The following is a 21,672-nucleotide window of genomic DNA, read 5'->3' on the forward strand; positions in this document are numbered from 1 at the left end:
TACTTTCTAAAAGAAACCCATTTTTAATATAAATACATAGATTAAAAGGCTGGAGCAGATATACCATATAAGCACTAATTAAAAGAAAGCTGGGTTGACTATATTAAGATAATAAAATTAAACTTCAAAATATGAATATTACCAGGGATAAAAAGTGAAAAGTGATTTTTACATAATGATAGTCAAATCAGCAATAAGATATAACAATCCTAAATGTGTATGCATATAATAATAGATTTTCAAAATACATCAAGCAAAAACTAATAGAATTGAAAGAAGTAGGCAAAAGAAAAACTTGGAGACTTTAGCACTCCTCTATTTGTAATCCATATAACAGACAGGAAATCAGTCAGGATACAAAAGACCTGAATAACACTACTAAGCAAATTTACCTAACTGACACTGATTGAACACTCCACCCAACAATCGCAGAACACATGTTCTTTTCAAGAGCACATGGAACACTCATCAAGACAGAGTATACTCTGGGCCGTAAAGCAAACCCTGATAAATTTTAAATAACTGAAATAAAATCAAGCATGTTTTCAGACCATATTAGAATTAAACTAGAAATCAATAAATGAAAGATATCTAGAAAAAATGTTTGGAAATAAAACAATACACTTAGAAATAACTCAAGGGTAAAAGAGGAAGCCAAAAGGAAAATTATAAAATATTTTAAATTGAATGAAAGTGTGGGATATAAATAAAACTATTGTTAGAGGGAATTTATAGCATTACAACTTTATATTAGAAAAGAAGGATCTCAAATGAATGACCTAAGTTTTCACCTTAAGAAACCTAGAAACAAGATTTAAAAAAATTAAACCCAAGGCAAGCGAAATTAAGGAAAGCTAATAAAATAAGAGCAGAAATCAATGAAATTAAAATTTTAAAAATAGCAGAAATCAGTATCACCAAAAGCTGTTTCTTTGAAAAAAAAAAAATACAATTGCCAAACCGCTAGCCAGAATGACAACAAAGAGAGAAACAATGCAAATCACAAGTATGAAGTATGAAAAAGGGGACATAACTACCGACCCCACAAACAACAAAAAAAAGGAAATATTTCCTTCTAAGTTGCTGAATTAACGGAAGTTGTTCTGTTACAACTGGAAGTAAATCCCCTATAATTCCTGCTCCAGTCAACTTCTGGACTTGTACACAACATGTCTGTAACAGTTTTGAGATGTCCATTAACTGATGACTGGATAAACAAATTGTCATATGTTCATGCAATGGAATACTATTCAGCAGCAACAACAACAAAAAATAAAACAGACCACTAACACATACAATAAAACAGATAAATCTTAAAAGCATTATTCTAAGTGAAAGAAGCTGGACACAAAAGAAAACACATTATATGATTTCATTTCTGTGAAAGTCCAGAACAGACAAAACTCATCTATTGTGATCAAAATCTAATCAGAAGTTGCCTGGAGCAGGGAGTGTAGGATGTTCTTGCAAAAGGTCGAGAAGGACCTTTTGGGGTTGATAGAAATGTTCCATATCCTAATTAGGGTGGTGGTTGCCCAGGAGTGTGCATTTATCAAACAAATCAAACTATACACTTGAAATGGGCACATTTTATTCTATGTGAATCAGAATTCAATAAAGTTAAAAACAATAGCATATAATTTTAGCCTAGATTTAGAGTATAGATTTTGACACCAGGTCAGCATCCGTCCAAGCCCCAAATAGTCATGTGTTCACTCCCTTCTCCTTCCCCCACCCCCACCTCACTCTTTGTGTCATTGTTTGGTCTTTTATTCTATGTCTATGCATCTCAGTGTCTGGGAGATAATTCCCGCCTTCTCTCTTTCTGGGTTGCCTCTTATACATTCCTCTCTCAGTTTCTTCACTTATAACTTCATTGTTCTTCATCATTTTTTCTCTTTATGCAAATATAGTTGTGTTTCTTTTTCTACTCCTTCTATAATTTTTCTCTCTTAACAGTCCTGACTAAAAGGCCAAAAAGTTTTCAAAATTATTTATTTATTGAATAGTTTATTTTCTTTGTTAACTACTGAACATAAAAATCTTTATTTTTATTTAAAATTATTTTATTTATAAACAAAATTATTTATTAAAAAGTCTTACATGTAACTTACATAGCCCTTGGTTGTTCCTTTTACCTCTGTGGGTTAACGCCTTTACTTGCAAAAGACTTACCTTCCTTGCTTCAGGAAGAGTTTCTGAAGCATGGACTCTGTCCAACGAGGGCAAAAATATAATCAAGAGTTCAGGAAAGAAACTAACACTTGTTGAACACTAACCATGGGTTGGGATCTCCGATATGCCTTATCCCATTTAATTCTCAAAATATCTCTGGAAGTTGGGTGTTATTTTTCTCACTTTACAATTAAGGGAAGTTCGGAGAGAAGAAAATAAATAGCCTTGGGTCAGTAAATAAGAGAGTAGGACTTTAACCCCAGATCTGTGTCTTATTCTGTTCATTATTTGGAATAGATGGTTTTACTTTTAATTTCCCACAAATTGAACTCCTTGGTAGAAAAATAAGACGACGGATAAATATATGATGTTATTTTCATACAAAGGGATACAACATAATGATAAAAAAGAATACTGTTATACACAACATTGATGACTCTCACAGAAATCATGTTCTGTAGGAAAAGACAAACACAAGAGTACGTTTGGTATGATTCCATCTACATGAAGTTCGAGAATAGTCAAAACTAATTGCTTACATACAAATCAGAAGGATGGTGACCTTGAGTGGAATGTGGATACAGACTGGAAAAGGACTGGAGAGAACTTTCTGGGGTGCTGGAAACACTCTGTATCTTTATCTGGGTGGTGATTATACAGATGTTATACATGCAACTTATCATTAAGTTATACAAGATTAATACTGTCAATACACTTTATTATACTTGTCATCCCTTAAATTTAAAAAAAAAATCATTTTCTGTTGTTAAAATAAAGGTTCCTCTGTCCCATTTTTAGACTCTTTGCCAGAAAAGTCTGAAATTGGGGAAAATGCTTTCAATGCAATGATGTCATTTTGAGAAGGTGTTATCCCTGGGGAGGGACACCTTTTCAAGCATACTGGGCTATTACTTGAACCCCAGGGCCTGGCTCAAAATCTAGGACTCTACACCACTGCTCCTAATGCCAAGGGTTAGCTGAAATCATGAATGGGTAAAGCAGGATCTCAGCACATTTTATTATCTTGTGCATTCACTTTTTTCCACTGCCTTAGAATAGTCCAAACTGGAACTTTCCACATAGGTGATCTTATACAATGCTCATAATGACTCCATGAGATAATTGAGACAAAGTCTCTATTATTTGCTTTCCAAAAGCAAGGAACAAAAATCTATGGGCTTAGCAAGTTTAAGAGAGTTGTAGAAGATTGCAAAGCTAACAAAAATTAAAGAACATCATAGAATTCAGGTCTTTGAGCACCTAATCTAGTGTTCTTCTCGCCACAGAACACTTCCTTTAATTATCCGGGCTTAAAGGAGTCCTTTCCATATTCACCCTCATGAACTCACATTCCAGTGAAAACTAAATAAAAGATAAGTAGGGGTCAAAGAAAAATATAATCAATGGTTCAATCTATCCTCATTTCCTTTGGCTAGTTTCCTGATTTCTTTAAGCCTGCCTAGATTTCCCTTGTCCTCTAACCTCATACCTTTTTCATACCTTCCTTTAGCTTTATTCTTACTCTAAGGAATTCTGACTGCCTACCACTCCATGTACCTGTTGTTACTTAGCCAGAAAGGTAAGGTGCAAGAAAAAAAAAAGACTTAAATAACCAAGTGATTGGGTGTATCTTCCCCCAAGGGAGTTCTTCTCTGCCCACTTTCTGGAATATGTACACCACAACACAAAGCAAATCTAATAGAATTTCCTTGGGAGAGGACCCAAGCTCAGAACAGCCAGCTGAAAAATTCATCACAAAATTTACTGAAGAAAAATAAGCTATTCTGAAAAATACAGTTAATCAAAAAGCGTACTGAAGAATGCCTCCAACCTCCTCCACTACCTCACCACCAGGCCAACACTCCCTGCTCACATCTTGACCTCCGTGAAACAGCCCTGGTCATCACAAGGTTAAGAAACATTGGCCACACCCTAGACCACAGAGCAACACAATGGCTGTAAAGAAGAAGGAGTCCTTGATAGCTTTATTCTTAGCTCTCTCCATGTGATCCTGGACCTACAACCATCCTCACCCACGTGCCCTATTTTTTATCTACTCCCAAGTAGAGATGATGTTCACGTGCATCTTTTGGAGGCAATGGCTCAGCTATGGTTCATAAAAACCACCATGTACAAAATGCTCTGTGGATTCTTAGCCTCTTTTTTTAGATTGAGGGATCTTCCTGAGGCAGCCTCCCACTCAAGTCCCTGGGTTATATATCTCCATGGCATCTCAAAGTTTAACTGCTCTTAATGTGCTCAGGTCCATTAATCAGTTGGTAATTTACATTTCTCTCCATATTCTCCACTTGGCAATGAATGGTGACGCTGAAAATATAGAAAGAACACATCTTCAGCTAATTACAATAAAGGAGTTACCAGAGGCCAGTAGTCCAGTGTCTCTAGACCTGGACAGAGCACTCTCAGTTAAGAAAGATCTGCCATCTGAAAATGATTCTGCTGTAACATCTCTATCTTGTTCTTCCTCCATCTTAACTTTCATACTTTCATAAAGTTAAGCCTTGGTTTCTTTCTGTAGAAAAAAAGAACAGGATTGCGAATATGCTGGTTGACCCTTTGAACTGAATCCAAAGTCAAAAGCCTTAGGAGAGGACATTAGTTCATGGGGAGGAAGTAAATACCATACATCAATCCTCCTTTCCATGCATATTTCTGAGAAAGTCACCTTCCATGGTGAAATAGTAGAAACTACTACTCTTATAACTCTCTTCATTTCCCATACATCCCATCTTTCATCTCTTGGGAGTAAGAAGCTCGCTGAATGGAGAACCACAGCATCACAACTGCTGCTGCCAAGGTTGCCTCACATGGGCAAACATAGAGATTACAACTCCAGATGGCCCCATTCAGACAGACTAGAATGTATATGGAACCCCTAGAGTTGTAGAGTGCACAGCTTGCATGATCAGATTCTGGAGTGCTGCTGTTGCTATTACATGAGAAAACCACAGTGGTTCATATTGATGAAGCACTTTATTTTTCATCAGGCATTGGGTTAAGGATGTGCACATATCATCTGATTTAATCCCCATGACAACACCTTGAACTATTACTAACCCCATTTAGGAACATTTAAGAACTATTACTATCCCTATTTTTCTAATGATAAAACTAGCCCTCAATGATTTCGAGGAATTTTTCCAAGCCCTGGCTATTGCCCACCAAATATTTGTTGCATGGCCTTCTAGCAAGGATACCGGACATTTTTTCACCTATTGACATGTCTTGCTCTTTGTAATCTGCACTTGGAGATGATTCCCTCAGGGGAAAGAACTCTGATTTGAAGGAAAGGGGAACTGTGGTTCTAGTCAGTACGAAAGTTTCCAGGTGTATACCACTTTGTACTATAAGACCTGGAAAAAGTATTACTAAATGTCTGGATTCCAGTTACTTCATTTACAAAATAAAGCAAACACTTGTCCTGCCTACCATAGGATTAATAACTAATAACAAATGTGAAAGTGCTTTATAAATTGTAAAGTTCCATATAACCATAACAGGACACTAATAACGATTATAAAGAAAGGCAAAATTTCCTTTACAGGTCAGACTGGAAAAATGTTCATGTTGTGAGGTTGTCAGGCAGTGATCCTGAGTGGCAGGGCACTGAGACTTCTGCTGAGCGAATCTCATTCTTTTCTCCTCCCACCTGCAGGCCAGTTCCTCCTGACTTTTGGCAGACCAACTTCCTTATAGATATCCTTTTCTCACTGTTGCCCAGGCTGGAGTGAGGTGGCTCAATCTTGGCTCATTGCAACCTCCATCTCCCAGGTTCCAGCAATTCTCCTGAGTAGCTGGGACTAAGGCGCATGCCACCATGCCTGGCTAATTTTTGTATTTTTAGTAGAGACAGGGTTTCACCATGTTTGTCAGGCTGATCTCAAACTCCTGACCTCAAGTGATCTGCCCTCCTCAGCCTCCCAAAATGCTGGGATTACAGGCATGAGCCACTGCGCCCAGCCTAGACATCCATTTTTATTAATAATCACACTCTCCTCCCATGCCTTACACAAAAACCCTTCATGGACCTTCTTTCTCTTTTGAAAATTTTTGAAATGCTAAATTGGATGTGAATGAACTTCATCTTTCAAATGACAATATAGATTCTCAACATTTCAAGGGATTTTTAAGTAGCCAGTAGGAGTCCACCAAATCTAGAACTGATGACATCTTCTCAAGACACAGGTCACTTTCTGCCCTGCTCAGTGATGTTTTGTCACATACACTCACCCATAGATGTATCTTAGATACACAATTCTCTGGTGAGTGTGCCTCCCAAACCCCTGGATATACAGATCACACCTCAGAGAAATAATCTATGTTTAATTGGAGGGCAGGGAAGAATAAATTCAGTAATTTCAAAATACTTGTCATTAACAATTTTTTAAGTGCTTCTCACCAACTTCAAAGATGTACATGCAATTCTTTTATTTTCCTCTAAAAACACCAATGTCCAAAGCCTCCAGGGTTTGGATCATAAAAGGGTTTGGATCATGATTCCTTCCGCCATTCTGCATCCCAGCTCTCTGTCCTGTTGTGACTTCTCAATATTTGAAAATATAGAACTGATTAATTAGGAATGCTGCGGCTTGTCTGACCCACATCTCACCTGACTCCCCACTCCCTTGGAATTCCATTCCATAGTCAGAGGAAGGAATATCAACATCAGAAAACAAGGTTTCCCTGATATCCAACCCGAAGTTTCCTTCTACAAGTATGATCCGATTACTTCCATGGGCCACGCTAAATAACTCCTCTCCTTCACTGCCACTCTCTCTTCAGAGATTTGTAGATTGTTACCATGGCTTTCCCTTCATCGCCATTTAGCCCAGCCATATATATTTAATTCTTTTCATCTTTCATCATAAATTAGTCCCTTCAACTGTTAAATCAGCTCTCTGCTCTTCTCTGGACTAGTTTCAATTCTCCCAATTCACCTCCAATAACTGATATCCCTTCTGGGAGCTCCAATTTCCTCTCTATCCTCCTTTGCTTTCTCTGCCCACTCCAGAAATGAAATGGGAAGGAACTGACAGATATGGGAGGTCAAAGATGAGGTATATTGCATTGCATACATCTCTAAATTGCTCAGGCCTCTCCGTAGTACATGTAAAATCCCAAGTCATGTATCCACTTTCCTGGAGTGGGAGGGAGTGCTTACAGGGAAATAGGCCTCCTATCCCATGAGTCATCATCCCCTAGCCCTCTGCCTGGGTGATGGCAGAAACAGATCTCAAACCACCTGTAAGCCAGGATACAAACTGGAACTGTGGGCAACATGCCAGCCTTGCAGACAGACATCTTTTCTATGATTTGGGCTGTCCTAGGAGAGGCCAGAACCATTAATACAGTCCCAGAAACTGCCTCTTCCCCTCTTCTCCATGAATGGGTGAATTTGGGATCTGTCTCAGACTTGAAATGCTGATCCCATTTAAGAATTCACAGCAACCCACAAAGAAAAACCATTAGCATTTCATGCATTATAAGGCCTCTCAGACATCTTTCTGTCCTCTCAGACAGCCCAAATCACAAGCAATGCAAAGGTTTTGCTTTCTCCTAACTGGCACTTTTTCATTTTTACTATTTTAGTCATGGTCCTGCTCAGGTTTAGGAAGCTATCTTTGGTCTGAGTCAAATGGACTGCTCCAGGCCCCTCACTACAAGACAAGGAAGAACAATCAGCTCTTCCCTCCCCACAAATAGCCCCATCAGCATCATTGTGTACCTCCAGACAAGACACTTGGGCAGACACTGGAAGAAATAAGCTGAGCTATGCCTACTTTCCCTCTGTATAATTGAAGAGCCCACATCATAGAAGAGTTAAATGCTTTTTCTGTAAATCAGAGCCTATATAAAAAGAATAAACCCATTTCTCCAAACATGATAAATAGCAAAATCAATCCCAGTGTCAGAACTTAACCTTGAATTTTCATAAGGAAAATGAATGGAACCATAATGATATATGTTGTCCGAAACACAGAACAAGGTATAGCAAAGTATATCTACTCCATGGGGATGTCTGCAGTGGAGCCTGTATCTGAATGAGGCTGGGGAGGCAATGATAATGTGAGAGAGGCTAGTCCTGCATGGCCAGCTGCCTAACTGCAGACAGCATATGTCCTCAGAGACAGGAGAGACCAGGCTGTTCCAAGTATGATCACCACAAGGCCTGAAGTGCTTTTCAATAGGCTGTCTGTCTCTCTGGAGGTCATGGGGAGCTCATCCAGTTACACTTAGTGTCTTATTTAATCCTATCAATAATCATTTGATTCCAATCCTGCTGAAAAATGCTTGGCCAAATTTTCTTGCCTTTTAATGGCAGAATCCTGGCTCCTACTGAAATCAGCATTGCTAGATGTGTCAAATGATGCATAAGGGCTTGGTCCAGCTGCCAAATGTACTGGGCCACTGAGGGAGGACTTGGGAAGACCACAATGCTTTCCTACAGTCAATAGTAGAGAAGCCCTTGGAGCACAGGCCTTTCTACATAAACCTCCCCACTCAGCGGCTCCAGCACCTTATTTAAGACTTGAGTGGAGTATATTCTTTAAATGAAGTAAGTATGTGACTCTTCAGAGACACTCACTGATCGCTTCATGCAACCTACCTGTTTACAGTTGGCAGGTGTGGGGCTGTAGAAATGAGCCGTTTTGCCTGTCATCAACATCTGACAAGAGCTGATATAGACTGCTGGATTCTATGGTCATTGATAAAAGGTGATGGGGAAGCTCCAGAGATGCTCATAGGCATGAAACTAGAAGATAATCTGCATTTCCAGAGAAGTCATTTTTGTATCCATTACTAAAACACCGGGCACTAAAACAGAATGTTGCATGAATAAACCACACAAAACACAGTGACATTAAAGCCCAGCTGTTCTTTACAAAAATATCTTGGGTGGAACAACAGTATCAGTCTTCCATCTCAGTTCACTGAAGGCACTATCAAACTCATCAGTGCCTCTTAGGATGGACAAATTCCAGCACTAAATGAAAAGGGCTCACTTTAGGTGCCAGTGCCACTAACACTAATGCTGAAATGTGCATCTGCACTCTGTTTTTCTTGGGGGTCACATACTAGTATGTTTTCTGTGCAATGACTAGGGAAACTCAGCTTCTGAATATCCCTGCTGCATGAGAATACTCATGTGTGGGTGTGTACGTGTGTGTGGACAAGCCTGCAAGATACTTGTAGCTCTACAATGGGCCCTTTTCAATGCTTTCCATCCAATTAATATTAGACATTAGTAGCCAGTGGAGCATAAGAACTTCATTTATTTCTGATGATGAGAATGATAGAAAAGAAGCTGGGTTTGCTTGATGGAATCTGTGTTGGCTTTTTAAAAGCCTGATTTCTTTTCTGTGCCTTTCTCATTCATTTGCATTGTATATTTTATTCACAAGTCTTCCCCAGTTGTCTTACAAGAAGAACATCCATTCAAAACTACCTGGTTTTCCAGTCAAAGGATACTCTGGAAAGAGTTAGAAGTAAGTGCCTGCACACACACCCAACTCAGTGAAAATGGGAAGAAATGAGGGAGTAAATGGAACAGAAAAATCTCATTTTAGGAGTCTCCAGCAGGGAGATCTGCAGTGAAACAAGCCTGCCAGAGACTATCATCAAGAACTGCTGCTGACGTTCAAGCTAAGAATCAGAGGGGAAAGGAGGAGTGGGAAAAGGTAAGAAAAGCAGGAAAACCAACGATGGTTTCTCCCTGGCTTCTTAGTGACTCCCCAAAGGAATATTGACAACTTTCCTTCCTTCCTCCACACCTCCCTCCTGTCCTCTGTTCCTCAGTTTCTCTGGGGGCTCTTCCAACAACATGTAAGAGAAAGGATGAGTCTGAGAGTGCACAGCAGACTGGGTGGGGGTAGGAGGGGGAGAATAAATAAAGAGGAGGCAATCCCTGGCAATACCTGCTCAAGCCAACGTTTGGCATGGGGACAGTTGGGTGAGGTTCCATAATATGAGGAGAAATTCTATATTCTTTGAGAAAGTGTACCATATTTCCCAAATCTGTGCCGGCCAGGAACAAGGGGGAGAGAAGGGCAATAGTTTTGACATCTACTACTAAACTTGGAACCTAGAAGTAATCGGGGCATTTCAACAGTCCCAGGGGCCCAGGAAGAGGGGCGCCCAATTTTGTCTGGGACTACGTATAAGTCCAGAGAAGAAGGCGCTCTGCCAAGAGTATGAAACTTTTCTCCCAACTTGGTTGCTAAAGAGGAAGGAAGACCCCTCAACTGCTTTCAGAGAGAAAACAAGAAACTACCATCTGACTCAGGAAGGAGGTTTGCAGGAGGAAAGGGGACGAAGAAGCAGAGCTGAGGTTTTAGAAAGTGGGGTGGAAGTCAGGATTATTTAATGGTTGCATGTCAATGTGACTAAAAACACTAAATCTCAGCACACTTAGGAGGGAGCTGCTCACCAGTCCCGAAGATCTGGAAGAGAAGGCGGGGCTGGGAGGCGCGGATTGCCGCGGACAGCCTTCCCTCTCTGCCCACTTCCGACGCCTTCTTCTCGGGCATCAGGCGGATCCTCAGTCGCCCTTCGCCCTGGCGAATCCACCAACTGAACAGGTCGCTGAGGTTGAACTGGAGCAGCCCCACAGCCGCCTCCCCAGGGGGCCCGACGCAACCCTCCAAGATCGCCTCCTCGCCCAGCTCCAGCACCAGCTGCTTGGCACGCCGGAGCTTGCGCACCGAGCCGCCCTTCAGCACCCTGGACAGCGTCCGGGCCTCTGCCGGGGTGGGTGAGCCGGCTGTCCAGGAGACCCCGGGCGCCGGCCCCAGCAACCTGAGCAGCGGGGCGCAGTCCAGAGCGAGCGAGCCGCGCGCCTCGGGCCTGCCAGCCTTCAGCTCCGAGGGGGATGGCGGCAGCAGCAGGTCCCGGGCGTAGACACGGAAGAGTGAGGGCACTACGAAGTCCACTGCCAGACTCTTCCTCTGCAGGCGAGAGTAGCTGAGCGGCTCCCGGGGCTGCAGCGGCAGCCCCGCAGCTGGGGATCCCGTGCGCTGGCCGGTCCCCGTCCCAGAGCCCAAAGCTGCAGTGGAAAGCAGCAGCGGCAGCAGCCACAGGAGCCCGATGGTTCCCATCCCGCCGGAGGAAGCCGTTTACACTGCTCTCCAGGCCCAGCCTCGCCCTTCGCTCTCCCCTAGATGGGAAGAAGCTCTGAACAGTCCTCGGTACCCAGCGGCTCCTTCCACCTGATCTCCAGAGGACTGTGCGTGAGGGCAAGTCTCTTGCTTTCCCCTAACTGCACGGAGGCGAGCAGGAGTCTCAAGGAAACACAGCTGTAATCTCAGGGGCGAGTCCAGAGACCCTCAAGCACGCTGGGCTCACTGACTGGGACCTTGAGTCTCCTGCTCGCCATGCCGAGTGCCGCTCCCGCTCCCCCGTCTGTAGCTCGCTGCGCTCCGCACAGAGGAACTACTATGGTTGAAGGGAGGTGGCAGTTGGGTACCGTCCTCTCCTGCCCCCCGCGGTCGGAGCTGGGGTCTGTCCCCTCTCGGGGAAGCCTCCAATCTCCACAACTTTCCAGACTGAGAACGGCGGCTCCCAGCTGCTGCACGCTGTCCTGGCCGCCTCCTGCGTTCCTTTTGGCTCCTCAGAGCTCCTCTGCCGGGTCTGGGTGGGATCCGACGACGGGGGCTGCCTTCTCGCGCACCCTCAAGCTATCTCTCCGCTGCGGGAAGGCTTCGGACTGCTCTGCCCGCTGAACTTCTGGGCGTGAATCCGAACCCCCGCGCTGCGCAAGTTTGCAGCGTCCTTGCTGTCGCCCGCGCCTCGCTCGGTTCCTCAGAGTTCGCAGGCACCGGAGCCTCCGGCCCCGGCGGCAGCAGCTGAGGGCGTTCAGGGCAGGGACTCCCGAAATCTTGCCGCCCCCTCCTCACCCATCATCAGCGCCCGCAGCTTTGGGTAGCTGGCCAGAGGGCGGCCGGAAAGCACATCGGTGCCCCGCCACCCTCCGAACAGAGGCGGCGGGAGGTACCAGCTGCTACCGCCGCTGCCGCCCCCAGAGCTGCTGGATCGCATCTGCCTGGGCGCCCGCCACTTGCAGCTGGCGGAGCCGCGCGAGCGCGCGCAGGGAGGGGGCGGGGCCCGGAGGGGGCGGGGCTCACGAGCCAACTCCGCGCCGCGGCCCGACCCGCCCCACTCGCTCCCTCCAACCAATGGCGTGGCTCAGTCGGCTCCTATGCAAATCTGCAGAGGCCTCGGCATTCATTGAGAAAAGCAGTGAGCCCGCCCCATCCGCCCTCCGTCCCTCTCCAGTCTCTAGTTCCTTCCCCTCCTCCAGATTCCCTGCCCTATTTCTCCGCAGTGTGAAAGGGAGCAAATGTGAGAACTGGAAGAGGCCTTTGCAATCAAGCACTCTCCCTAATTATACATTTAAGAGATTAAACGGGTCCGACTTCGGAAAAACAGGTTCCAGAATAAAATTGGAGGCGAAGGGAAGGGAGGAGGGAGTGGGGAGGGGGTGGCAGCGCGACACTGGCAAATCTGAGAACAGCTTGTATTAGGGCCCTGAGACAGAATATTCTCTGACCCATCTATTATTTGAATGCATTCCTGGGAACTTAGGAGTGCCGCCGTCCACACAGGAGAATCTGGGAGTCGGGGGGCAGACAGGGATGGATGTTCTTGGTCTGGCAGAGTTGTTCTGCAGCTACAACAAATACATTTCGGACCCCTGTCAGTCACTCCGTTTTCTCAGAATGGTGTCTGAACATGTGCAACCTCCCTAGTCCCTGCAAGGTAAACATTTTAATTCCAGTTTTACAGATGCAGAAACTGAGTTGCAGAGCATTTAATTGCTTGCCCACAATCTTGGGAATGAGCGTTCAGAACCTTAGGCCTTTTTTAACCACCTGTAGTGGCCATACCTCTCCTCTCCCTTTCCTTTCGTCTCTCCTGAGCTGCCAACGCAGAACTCAGATAATAGCTGTTTCTATAACAAGTGGTTCACTAGATCCTCAGACAAAACTACCATCTTTGGGTCACACAAATCCCCTTGATTCCTTCTTGAAGGCTGGTTGTCAGGCCTTGAGCTGACTGTTGAAGCTAAGAATGAGGCAAGATCCTCTCTGGAGCTCACAGCCTGGCGGGTAGCACAGGAGTTTTCTCATAGGATCAGAGCACAGTGTCACATTGAACCTCCCTCACCGAGCTCCTGGGGGCCGCAGTAATTTGCCTACCACCCCACAGGAGATAGTGGCCAAGTGGAACCTCTGTTCTCCTAGGAACTGGGCTCTTTCCAGCTTTGTGGCAATGCCTTTGGCAAGTGGAAGACCCAGTAACAAAGGAATATTGATTCTCGGTATGGCTTTCTTCCGCTCTATGTTTGGCAACTCACTTAATTTGACAGGCATCTGCCCTCTCTCTGGAAGTCACACTGGATACACTGACTTTACAAGTTTTAGGGCAAATAATTATCTCACCCAAAGAGAAGAAAGTATGTTCCTATCTTGGTGGAGGAAGGGAGGAAAAGAAAGAAAAGGGGGAGGAAAATGCTACAGTAGTTAATACTTTCCTAGTACAATATACGTTTGATTTTCATCAGATTTTTCTGACATACCTACTGGAAGAGGAATTTTTATTTGAAATATAAAAAATGACTAAAACTCCAGCCTTTCCCTATTTCTCTATACAATTCTTGACCAAAGGCATTACTGACTCCAGTAATTTGTCATTAACTGTGAATTGTCTGCTGCACCCAATGGCCACTAGGAGGCTGCAGAGACTTGAAACTTTAAATGAGCTGCCAGGGTTTAACATTCTCTAATAATGCCCCTGTCCATTGCTTTTGCACCTCATAGACACAAGAGTCTCAATTAATTCTCATGATGTATACATTGTCTCAAACTTTTCCCAAGGAAAAATAAGTGCCTTTCCCTGTAGATTAGATCACACTAAATCTCAAAAAATTTCTTTTTTAGGTAATTTTTTTTAAAGGAGGCAGGAATTAATACTGATAATCTACCAGGCACTAATGTACACATCTGTAGACGTGTGGGTGTCTAACACATCACACAGCTTTTTGGGAAAGGGTATATGTTGTTATTGCTATTACAGAGATAAAACAATTAAGGCTCAGAGAGGCAAAATAATTTGCCCAAGGTAAAACAGCAAGTAAATAACGGGGTTGGAATTCAAACCAGTGATTCTTTTCCTCCAACATTTACACAACCCACTGAGAAAAGTTAGGGCTTTAACTCATGCCCAAAGTTATAATTTAAACACCCCTATCCTATATAATTTCCACCAAAAGGATGGGAGACAGGAAAATGAATTTAAGAGCACATAGGGGAAACAGAGATGGAAAGATAAAAAAGTGTGAGCAATGATTGCTAGCACATCTTGTGCACTTATTACAATCTATTTCAAAAAGGCTTTCATTCACTATCTCATTTAATATTCCTAGTAACACTCTGAGGAAAAGCAATAGTACCTCTTTTTTACAGATCACAAATAGAAGCTCAGGGAGGTTAACTCCCCGACAAAGTTACACAGGTAACTAGAGCTGAACCTGGATACCTAAGAAGTTCATGCTCTTCAATTCTGGATGACCTCACAATAGAGAAAATGAGATGAGGTCAAATGGAATGAAGTGAGCCAAGATCAACAGAGGAAGAAGCTGAAAGATCAAATCAGAGAGATGGGGAGTGGACATGGCATAGATTCTGACATAGATACTGGAATCCCCAAGAGACAATTAAGTGAGGTGGGCTGCTCTGAGTCACCTTGCAGATGACTTGGGCCATTGGGCTGGGGAAGGAGGAATGTGAGTTGACCATGTGCCAAGAGAGGAAGTGGCCAAAGAGGACATTGAGACCACCAACACCCTCCTCAGGAAACTCCCAATTTCTGGAAAGGGAAAAGTGAACAACTCAGTCAAGAAGGTACATAAATTCTCTATAAAGGAAGTAATAACAAAAATGACATGACAAAATCAGCAACGTGACTTAAGGTAAAACACATCTCACAACTGCAAAATCTGATTAGGACCTATAGGATCAATCAAGTTAGGCATTTTGTTGGTCAACAGATACTCCTTGTGTACCTAATGCATACAGGATGTTGTTCTACGTTCCAGGAATTTTTTGCTCTGGACAAAATAAAAGGTCCTTCACCTTCAGAAGCTTACACTCTAACGATGAGAGACAGATAATAAATGTGCAAGCACATAAACTAATTTAAGATAATAATAGGTGCTATAAAAAACAAAATAGGACCATGCAGTAGACGACTTGGAACAGTGGGTGCGGGTGCTGCCCTAGGTCTAGCTTCATAGTTGGAGAAGTCCTCTTTAAGGAGGTTAGAGTTAAGTCTTGATTGATGGGGAAGAGGCAGTCAAGAAAAGCTTATGAGAGACGACATTCTAAGCAAAGGAATACCACATGTAATGGTCCTGAGACGAGAATTGGTTTGCATGTCCAGGAGACAGTGAGAAATCAATCTGGCTGGAACAGATTGATAGTGAACAGAAGACAGAAAGGTGTAGGTGCAGTCAAGGTCTAGATCTTCTACAGTTGGATAGGCCATGGTAACAAGTTTGCATTTTATTTTGATTGCAATGGGAAGACACTATTTTAGTGGAAAGTCTCATACTCTGATTTATGCTGTAGACCTGCACTGTCCAATATGGTAGCCATTAGTCATATGTGGCTATTGAACACATGAAATATGCTTAATCCAAACTCAAATGGGCTGTAAGTGTAAAGTACACACCATATTTCCAATATTTAGTATGAAAAAATACATAAAATCTCTCCTTAGTATTTTTCATATTGATTACATGTTTAAATGATAATATTTTGGGTATATCAGGTTAAATAAAACATATTATTCCAGTTAATTTTACTTTATTAAATTAATTTTACTTTATTTAACGTAGCTAGCATTCTGGGCTTGGCCAAGAGTTTTAACTCTTGGCCTTATCTCTCCTACTTAAAACTGGATTATAATCTCTTTCTGACAAAGTTGTTGTGACAATTAAATATAGCAAATGCGAAAATTCCTAAGGGCATGATAGGTACCCCTTACCTTCACTAAGCTAAAGCAAGTCAGTAATCATGGTCAACTATCAAAAATAAGGACAGGATACAATTGTATTTTGGCTGGGGGAAAACACGTGTTATGAGAGAGAGAGAGATAAGAAGAAGAAGAAGGAGGAGGAGAAGGAGGAGGAAAGGAGGAGGAGGAAAGAAGAAGGAGCAGCAGGAGGAGCAAGAGGAGCAGTAGCAGCAGCAGCAGGAGGAGGAGGAGAAGGAGGAGCGGCAGCAGCAAGCAGGAGGGAGGTGAGGTGCTAAGGCATTTGGAAACCCATGACCAAAGGAGCTAATCCTGGGCCAAGAGCAAGAATTGGAACCCAGAAGAAACATTCAATTGAACCAAGACTTATGTTCAGGAAAGTAGATTTTCATCCCAGCCTTTCTTCTCAGAGGCTCTGTGACTTTGGGAAAACCTTTGGCTTATCCAGACTCCTGTTTCAAAGTAGAAAAAAGGACCAAGTATAGTCTTTAAGATACAAGTCCTAAATCCTCTGTAAGATTCTTCAACTGGCCAAAAGGCCGCATTCAAGACTGGGTAACAGAGTTGACAGGTACTAGAATAAGACTGTGAGTTTCCAGCACAATTAGGAAGAGAGCTTGGGCCCAGTGCTGGACAGAGGAAAAACAAAACCAGGATTTCTTTTAAAATATGCTCTTTAAAACTATTTGGGCAAGCCTAAGCTCTGAATCTGTAGCCTGACATTGTTGACCAGTCACATACAAGATATCTTGTAAGGATCGGCATGCTACAATGAGAGCAGTTAAAGTCATTAAATATTAATTTAATCACTCTTTATTAAGCACCTACTATGTGCTTTGCTCTATGTGATGTGCCACGGAGAGAGACTATGGTGAATAAAACAGTCTAGGTTCCACTTTTACACTGTTGGTGAGAGCGTAAATTAGTTCAACCATTGTGGAAGACAGTGTGGCAATTCCTCAAGGATCGAGAACTAGAAATACCATTTGACCCAGCCATCCCATTACTGGGTATATATCCAAAGGATTATAAATCATGCTACTATAAAGACATATGCACACATATGTTTATTGCGGCACTATTCACAATAGCAAAGACTTGGAACCAACTCAAATGTCCATCAATGATAGACTGGATTAAGAAAATGTGGCATATATACACCATGGAATACTATGCAGCCATGTAAAAGGATGAGTTCGTGTCCTTTGCAGGGACATGGATGCAGCTGGAAACCATCATTCTCAGCAAACTATCACAAGGACAGAAAACCAAACACCGCATGTTCTCACTCATAGGTGGGAATTGAACAATGAGAACACTTGGACACAGGGCGGGGAACATCACACACTGGGGCCTGTTGGGGGCTGGGGGGCTGGGAGAGGGATAGCATTAGGAGAAATACCTAAAGTAAATGACGAGTTAATGGGTACAGCAAACCAACATGGCACATGTATACCTATTAACAAACCTATGTGTTGTGCACATGTACCCTAGAACTTAAATTTATAATTTAAACTTATAATTTAAAAAAATATATTAAAAAACAGTCTAGGTTCCTACTATCATGGGGCGTTGATAAAATTAAATGAAAAATACCGAGAGTACAAAATAGAATCCACACCTATGCTACAACTCAGCAGAAAGTAAAAATACAAAAAAATAACTGGAGGAAAACATTGAAAAATAGATGTGGATGGCAGAATTATGAGTGACTTTTTTTCTTTTCCTTTTTTTTTTTTTAACAAATGACTTTTAATAGTTTTGCAGAACACATAGTAATAGAATCTGATCCCCATAAAGAAATTAGAGTAGCTAGGTTATGATGTAATGACAACCACCAACCCCCACCCCTCTAAATCTAAATAAATTAAAAACAATATATTGAAGGCCGAGGCAGGCGGATCACAAGGTCAGGAGATCGAGACCATCCTGGCTAACACGGTGAAACCCTGTCTCTACTAAAAATACAAAAAATTAGCCGGGCATGGTGACATGCGCCTGTAGTCCCAGCTACTCGGGAGGCTGAGGCAGGAGAATGGCGTGAACCCAGGAGGCAGAGCTTGCAGTGAGCCGAGATCGTGCCACTGTACTCCAGCCTGGGCGACAGAGTGAGATTCCGTCTCAAAAAAAAAAAAAAAAAAATTATATATATATATATATATATATATGTTCTTCTCATAATCCATGTCTATTTCAGGTGAGCTGAGGGCTCTGATCATCATAGTCACTTAGAGATCCGGGCTGAGGGAGCACCCACTCTTGTGAACTTGCAGGGTCTTGCACGCACATGTAAATCCTCCAGCCTGGAAATGGCACATGTCACTTCCATTCACAACTCTGGCTGGGAAGATTTACATCATCCCACGAGAGGGCCTGCAAGGTGGAGAGTCAGAAATATCTAGCAAATGGGCTTACCAACTCCCAAAGAAGGGGAAGACCTGCAAGCATTGCATTAGATGGCTTAGACTAGGAAGGGTCCGGAAGACTAGAGTTACCCGGAGAAAAAACAATGACCTCAACTCCCCAGGGATCCACAGTCCAGCTGAGGAGCCCAACCATCACCAGAGAGCACAATCTCTCCTCGACATGCTTCAGTCTGTGAATACATCATCGTGGAAACAATGAGAGTTACCTGGCAGCTTGATAAGAGGTGGCATAGACACAAGAAAAGCCTTTCCCAGACACCAAAGAGTGACAGCTTTCTCCTAAAAACTAGAAACCACCTCACATCTACAGAAGAGGGGAGAAACAGCAAGAGAGACAGAAGCACACTGTGTCCACCACTGAACATTTCACAGCAATCCCTATTCTTGCCAAAGCACAGTACATCAGGGAAGAGCGGTGGGAGCTATTACGAACGAACAAGTGTTGGTCTTACCACCTGCTGCTATGCTAACACGCTCTTGCCTTTTTAAATATCCTTTTGAGCTGAGGAAGATGAAAGAAACCCTTTTCGGGTAATTTGGTTATCGACACAGCCTTCTTGAAAAGCCTTTTAAAGGGCTCCAAACCCACGTGCAGTAAGTATCCTCTCCATGTAGTTCTCTCTGCCTTGCAGCCAGAACTGTGGTCTGTGACCTTTAGTGGCTTCAGGGAGAAGCCTTTGGTGTCTTAGAACTTAGACATGTCTGTGAGGTGGATCAGATCAACTGTAGGCAAGTCAATCTCTGAGCAATAGATTACATGCAATTGACCTGCTGCAGTTGTCAATTGCACAAATAATGATCAAATAAAAGACAGCTCGCGCTGGCCAGTCTAATCTGATCTATCATCTCCCATATGCATTGTCATGCCCGGGCCTCTGTCCTTGCCTTCCTTTCTTATCCGGACCCTAGGATGGCAGAACACCTTTGACTGAGCCCCATCCCCATTCAGAGACCAATCTTGGTTCTAACTAGGAGGAATTAAGACCACGCAGCTCAAAATCAACTCCCTCTCATATTAATTCCCCTCTCACTTTGAATCCCATTTCTAATAAATTGAGTGAATCCTATTTTTTCTTGCCTCTATGACCAAGCCACACCCTGTCCCTAATTTCTTAAAAGACTGTTTCTTAGCATTGTTCTTATAGGACCCTCCCCCTAGGCAGTGCCCTTTCTCTGAGGTCTGCTGCCCCCTAACTGGCTTCCATGATGCCAGTCCCTTGCTGGCCCAGCTGTGTGCACACCAGGTCCGAGGCCTCTCTTTGAGAAATAAACTAGAGTTACCTATCTCTCCTCCCTTTTCCCTTTCTTGTGATTATGCCGACAGCCAAGGGGGCATTATTAATTACCATGGGACCTCAAGTCATAGCCATAGCTGATTAGATCAGAGGTGAACACCTGACTCCAGGGAAGCAAAGCCCCGGGCCAGGTTGAACCAATCAGCTTTTCTCTCCAAACTTTGAACTAGGAATCCCAGACTGTGTGGAGCTGACATTTGAGTCATGTCAATAGTGAAGCACCTAAACGCCCCAGAACTGGCGGTTTCCATCAGATCTGTGATCTTATAATGAACGCCTCACCTTGAGAAAATTTGGGATGGACTTTGCTCCTGGCAAATCAAACTAAGACAAGCTGGAACTTGCCCTTTCCCGCTCACTGGTCCCTCTTGGCACTGACTCCCTACATAGGCCCCACCTAATCACTCTTCTCAAAGTCTCATGGGTATCTGACCCCAGCACCTGTCTACCCTGGTATCCAGGACTGGCCTTGTCCATCCCATTGTGACAGAATCCCAGAGTCCGCTGCTGTCACCCCTTGCTGATTGTGAACTGAGTACCCAAGTGGATTTGACCAGCATTTGGGAAACATAGGTCCATCATAACCGTATTTTCAGAGCCACCAATCTAAAGACACAGTCGGATGGGACTTTTGTATACAGTACATTTCCACATATGAGGCAATTTGGGAGAAGCAGCTTGGATGCTACGATGCCAATATCTTGCAGATATTTCAAAGCTTTTTGGAAAATAGAGTTACATCAAGGCTGACCCAACACATCCAGGATACAAGGTTGTATCACCACCGGCCAATATCTGCACCCCCAGCTGGTAGGACAATAGTCCTGTACGTAGGGAGTGACATCAGTGTCAGAAGGGAAAAGCCCCCTCTGTGTCTACTTCCCCTTTCCAAGTCCCAAACCCTGCTTTATGGCTCCTGATGGCTTAGCAGCCAGTATGGCCCAGGCAGTCAGTCCCAACCCTGCAAAACAGACCCTCAACTCTCCCACCAGTCCAAGATGTCTGGCCCTGTGGTAATAGCCGCGCTCTGGAGTCCTGCTCATTACTTTGAAAATATGTCCACTGGTGTTAACCAGCCTCAAAAATGGTCCCACATTCTCATATTTGCACACCTGTCCATTGCCTTCCCACAGTGACTAGGGCTAACCAGTGTCACCAATAGGATAGACAGAAATGAGAGTATGATTTCTGAGTTTGGTCATAAAAGACACTTTGGCTCTCTTGGATCACTTGCTCTGAGGGAAGCCAGCTGCCATGCTGTAAGGATGTTTAAGAAGCCCTGTGGACAGGTTCATGTGGCAAGGACTCCTTGCCAAGAGTCAGCCGTAACTTGCCAGGCATGTGAATAAGCCATCTTGGAAGTAGATGCTCCAGCCCCAGACAAGCCTTCAGATGCCTGGAACCTCAGCCAATACCCTGACTATAACCTTGTAAGAGACCCTGAACCAGAATCATCTACTTAGGTCAGGTTTTTGACTCATATAACCTGTGAGATAATAAATATTTATTGTATTTTTGATGGCTAAGTTCTAGATAAATTTGTTTTGCAGTAATAGATAACAGACATACCACTTCTTCCTGTTCACCAGGTTCCTCTGTCTTTCCCTTTACCTGTGTCCCCAGCCAGGCTGTGCCATTGCAGGTCAATCTGCCACAGCTGGTGCCACATGTACCCAAATGTCCACCAGGACAGGACTCATCACCACAGGCTATAGCCAGGGGCA

The 21,672-nt window shown here is 43.5% G+C and overlaps 1 protein-coding gene across 1 annotated transcript in view; it reads right to left on the reverse strand.

The window, feature by feature from the left end:
• The window catches only part of ALK (ALK receptor tyrosine kinase), a 715,534-nt gene extending 703,276 nt beyond the window's left edge, over positions 1-12,258 (reverse strand). Inside the window, exon 1 of the mRNA XM_025353516.1 lies at positions 10,625-12,258. Within this exon, the coding sequence (XP_025209301.1) occupies positions 10,625-11,291 (667 nt within the window). The 5' untranslated portion in view covers positions 11,292-12,258. The remainder of the gene's footprint in view (positions 1-10,624) is intronic.
• Between the last annotated feature and the right edge of the window lie 9,414 nt (positions 12,259-21,672).

This window comes from Theropithecus gelada, chromosome 13 (assembly GCF_003255815.1).
Source record: "Theropithecus gelada isolate Dixy chromosome 13, Tgel_1.0, whole genome shotgun sequence".
Classification (NCBI taxonomy): Eukaryota; Metazoa; Chordata; class Mammalia; order Primates; family Cercopithecidae; genus Theropithecus; species Theropithecus gelada.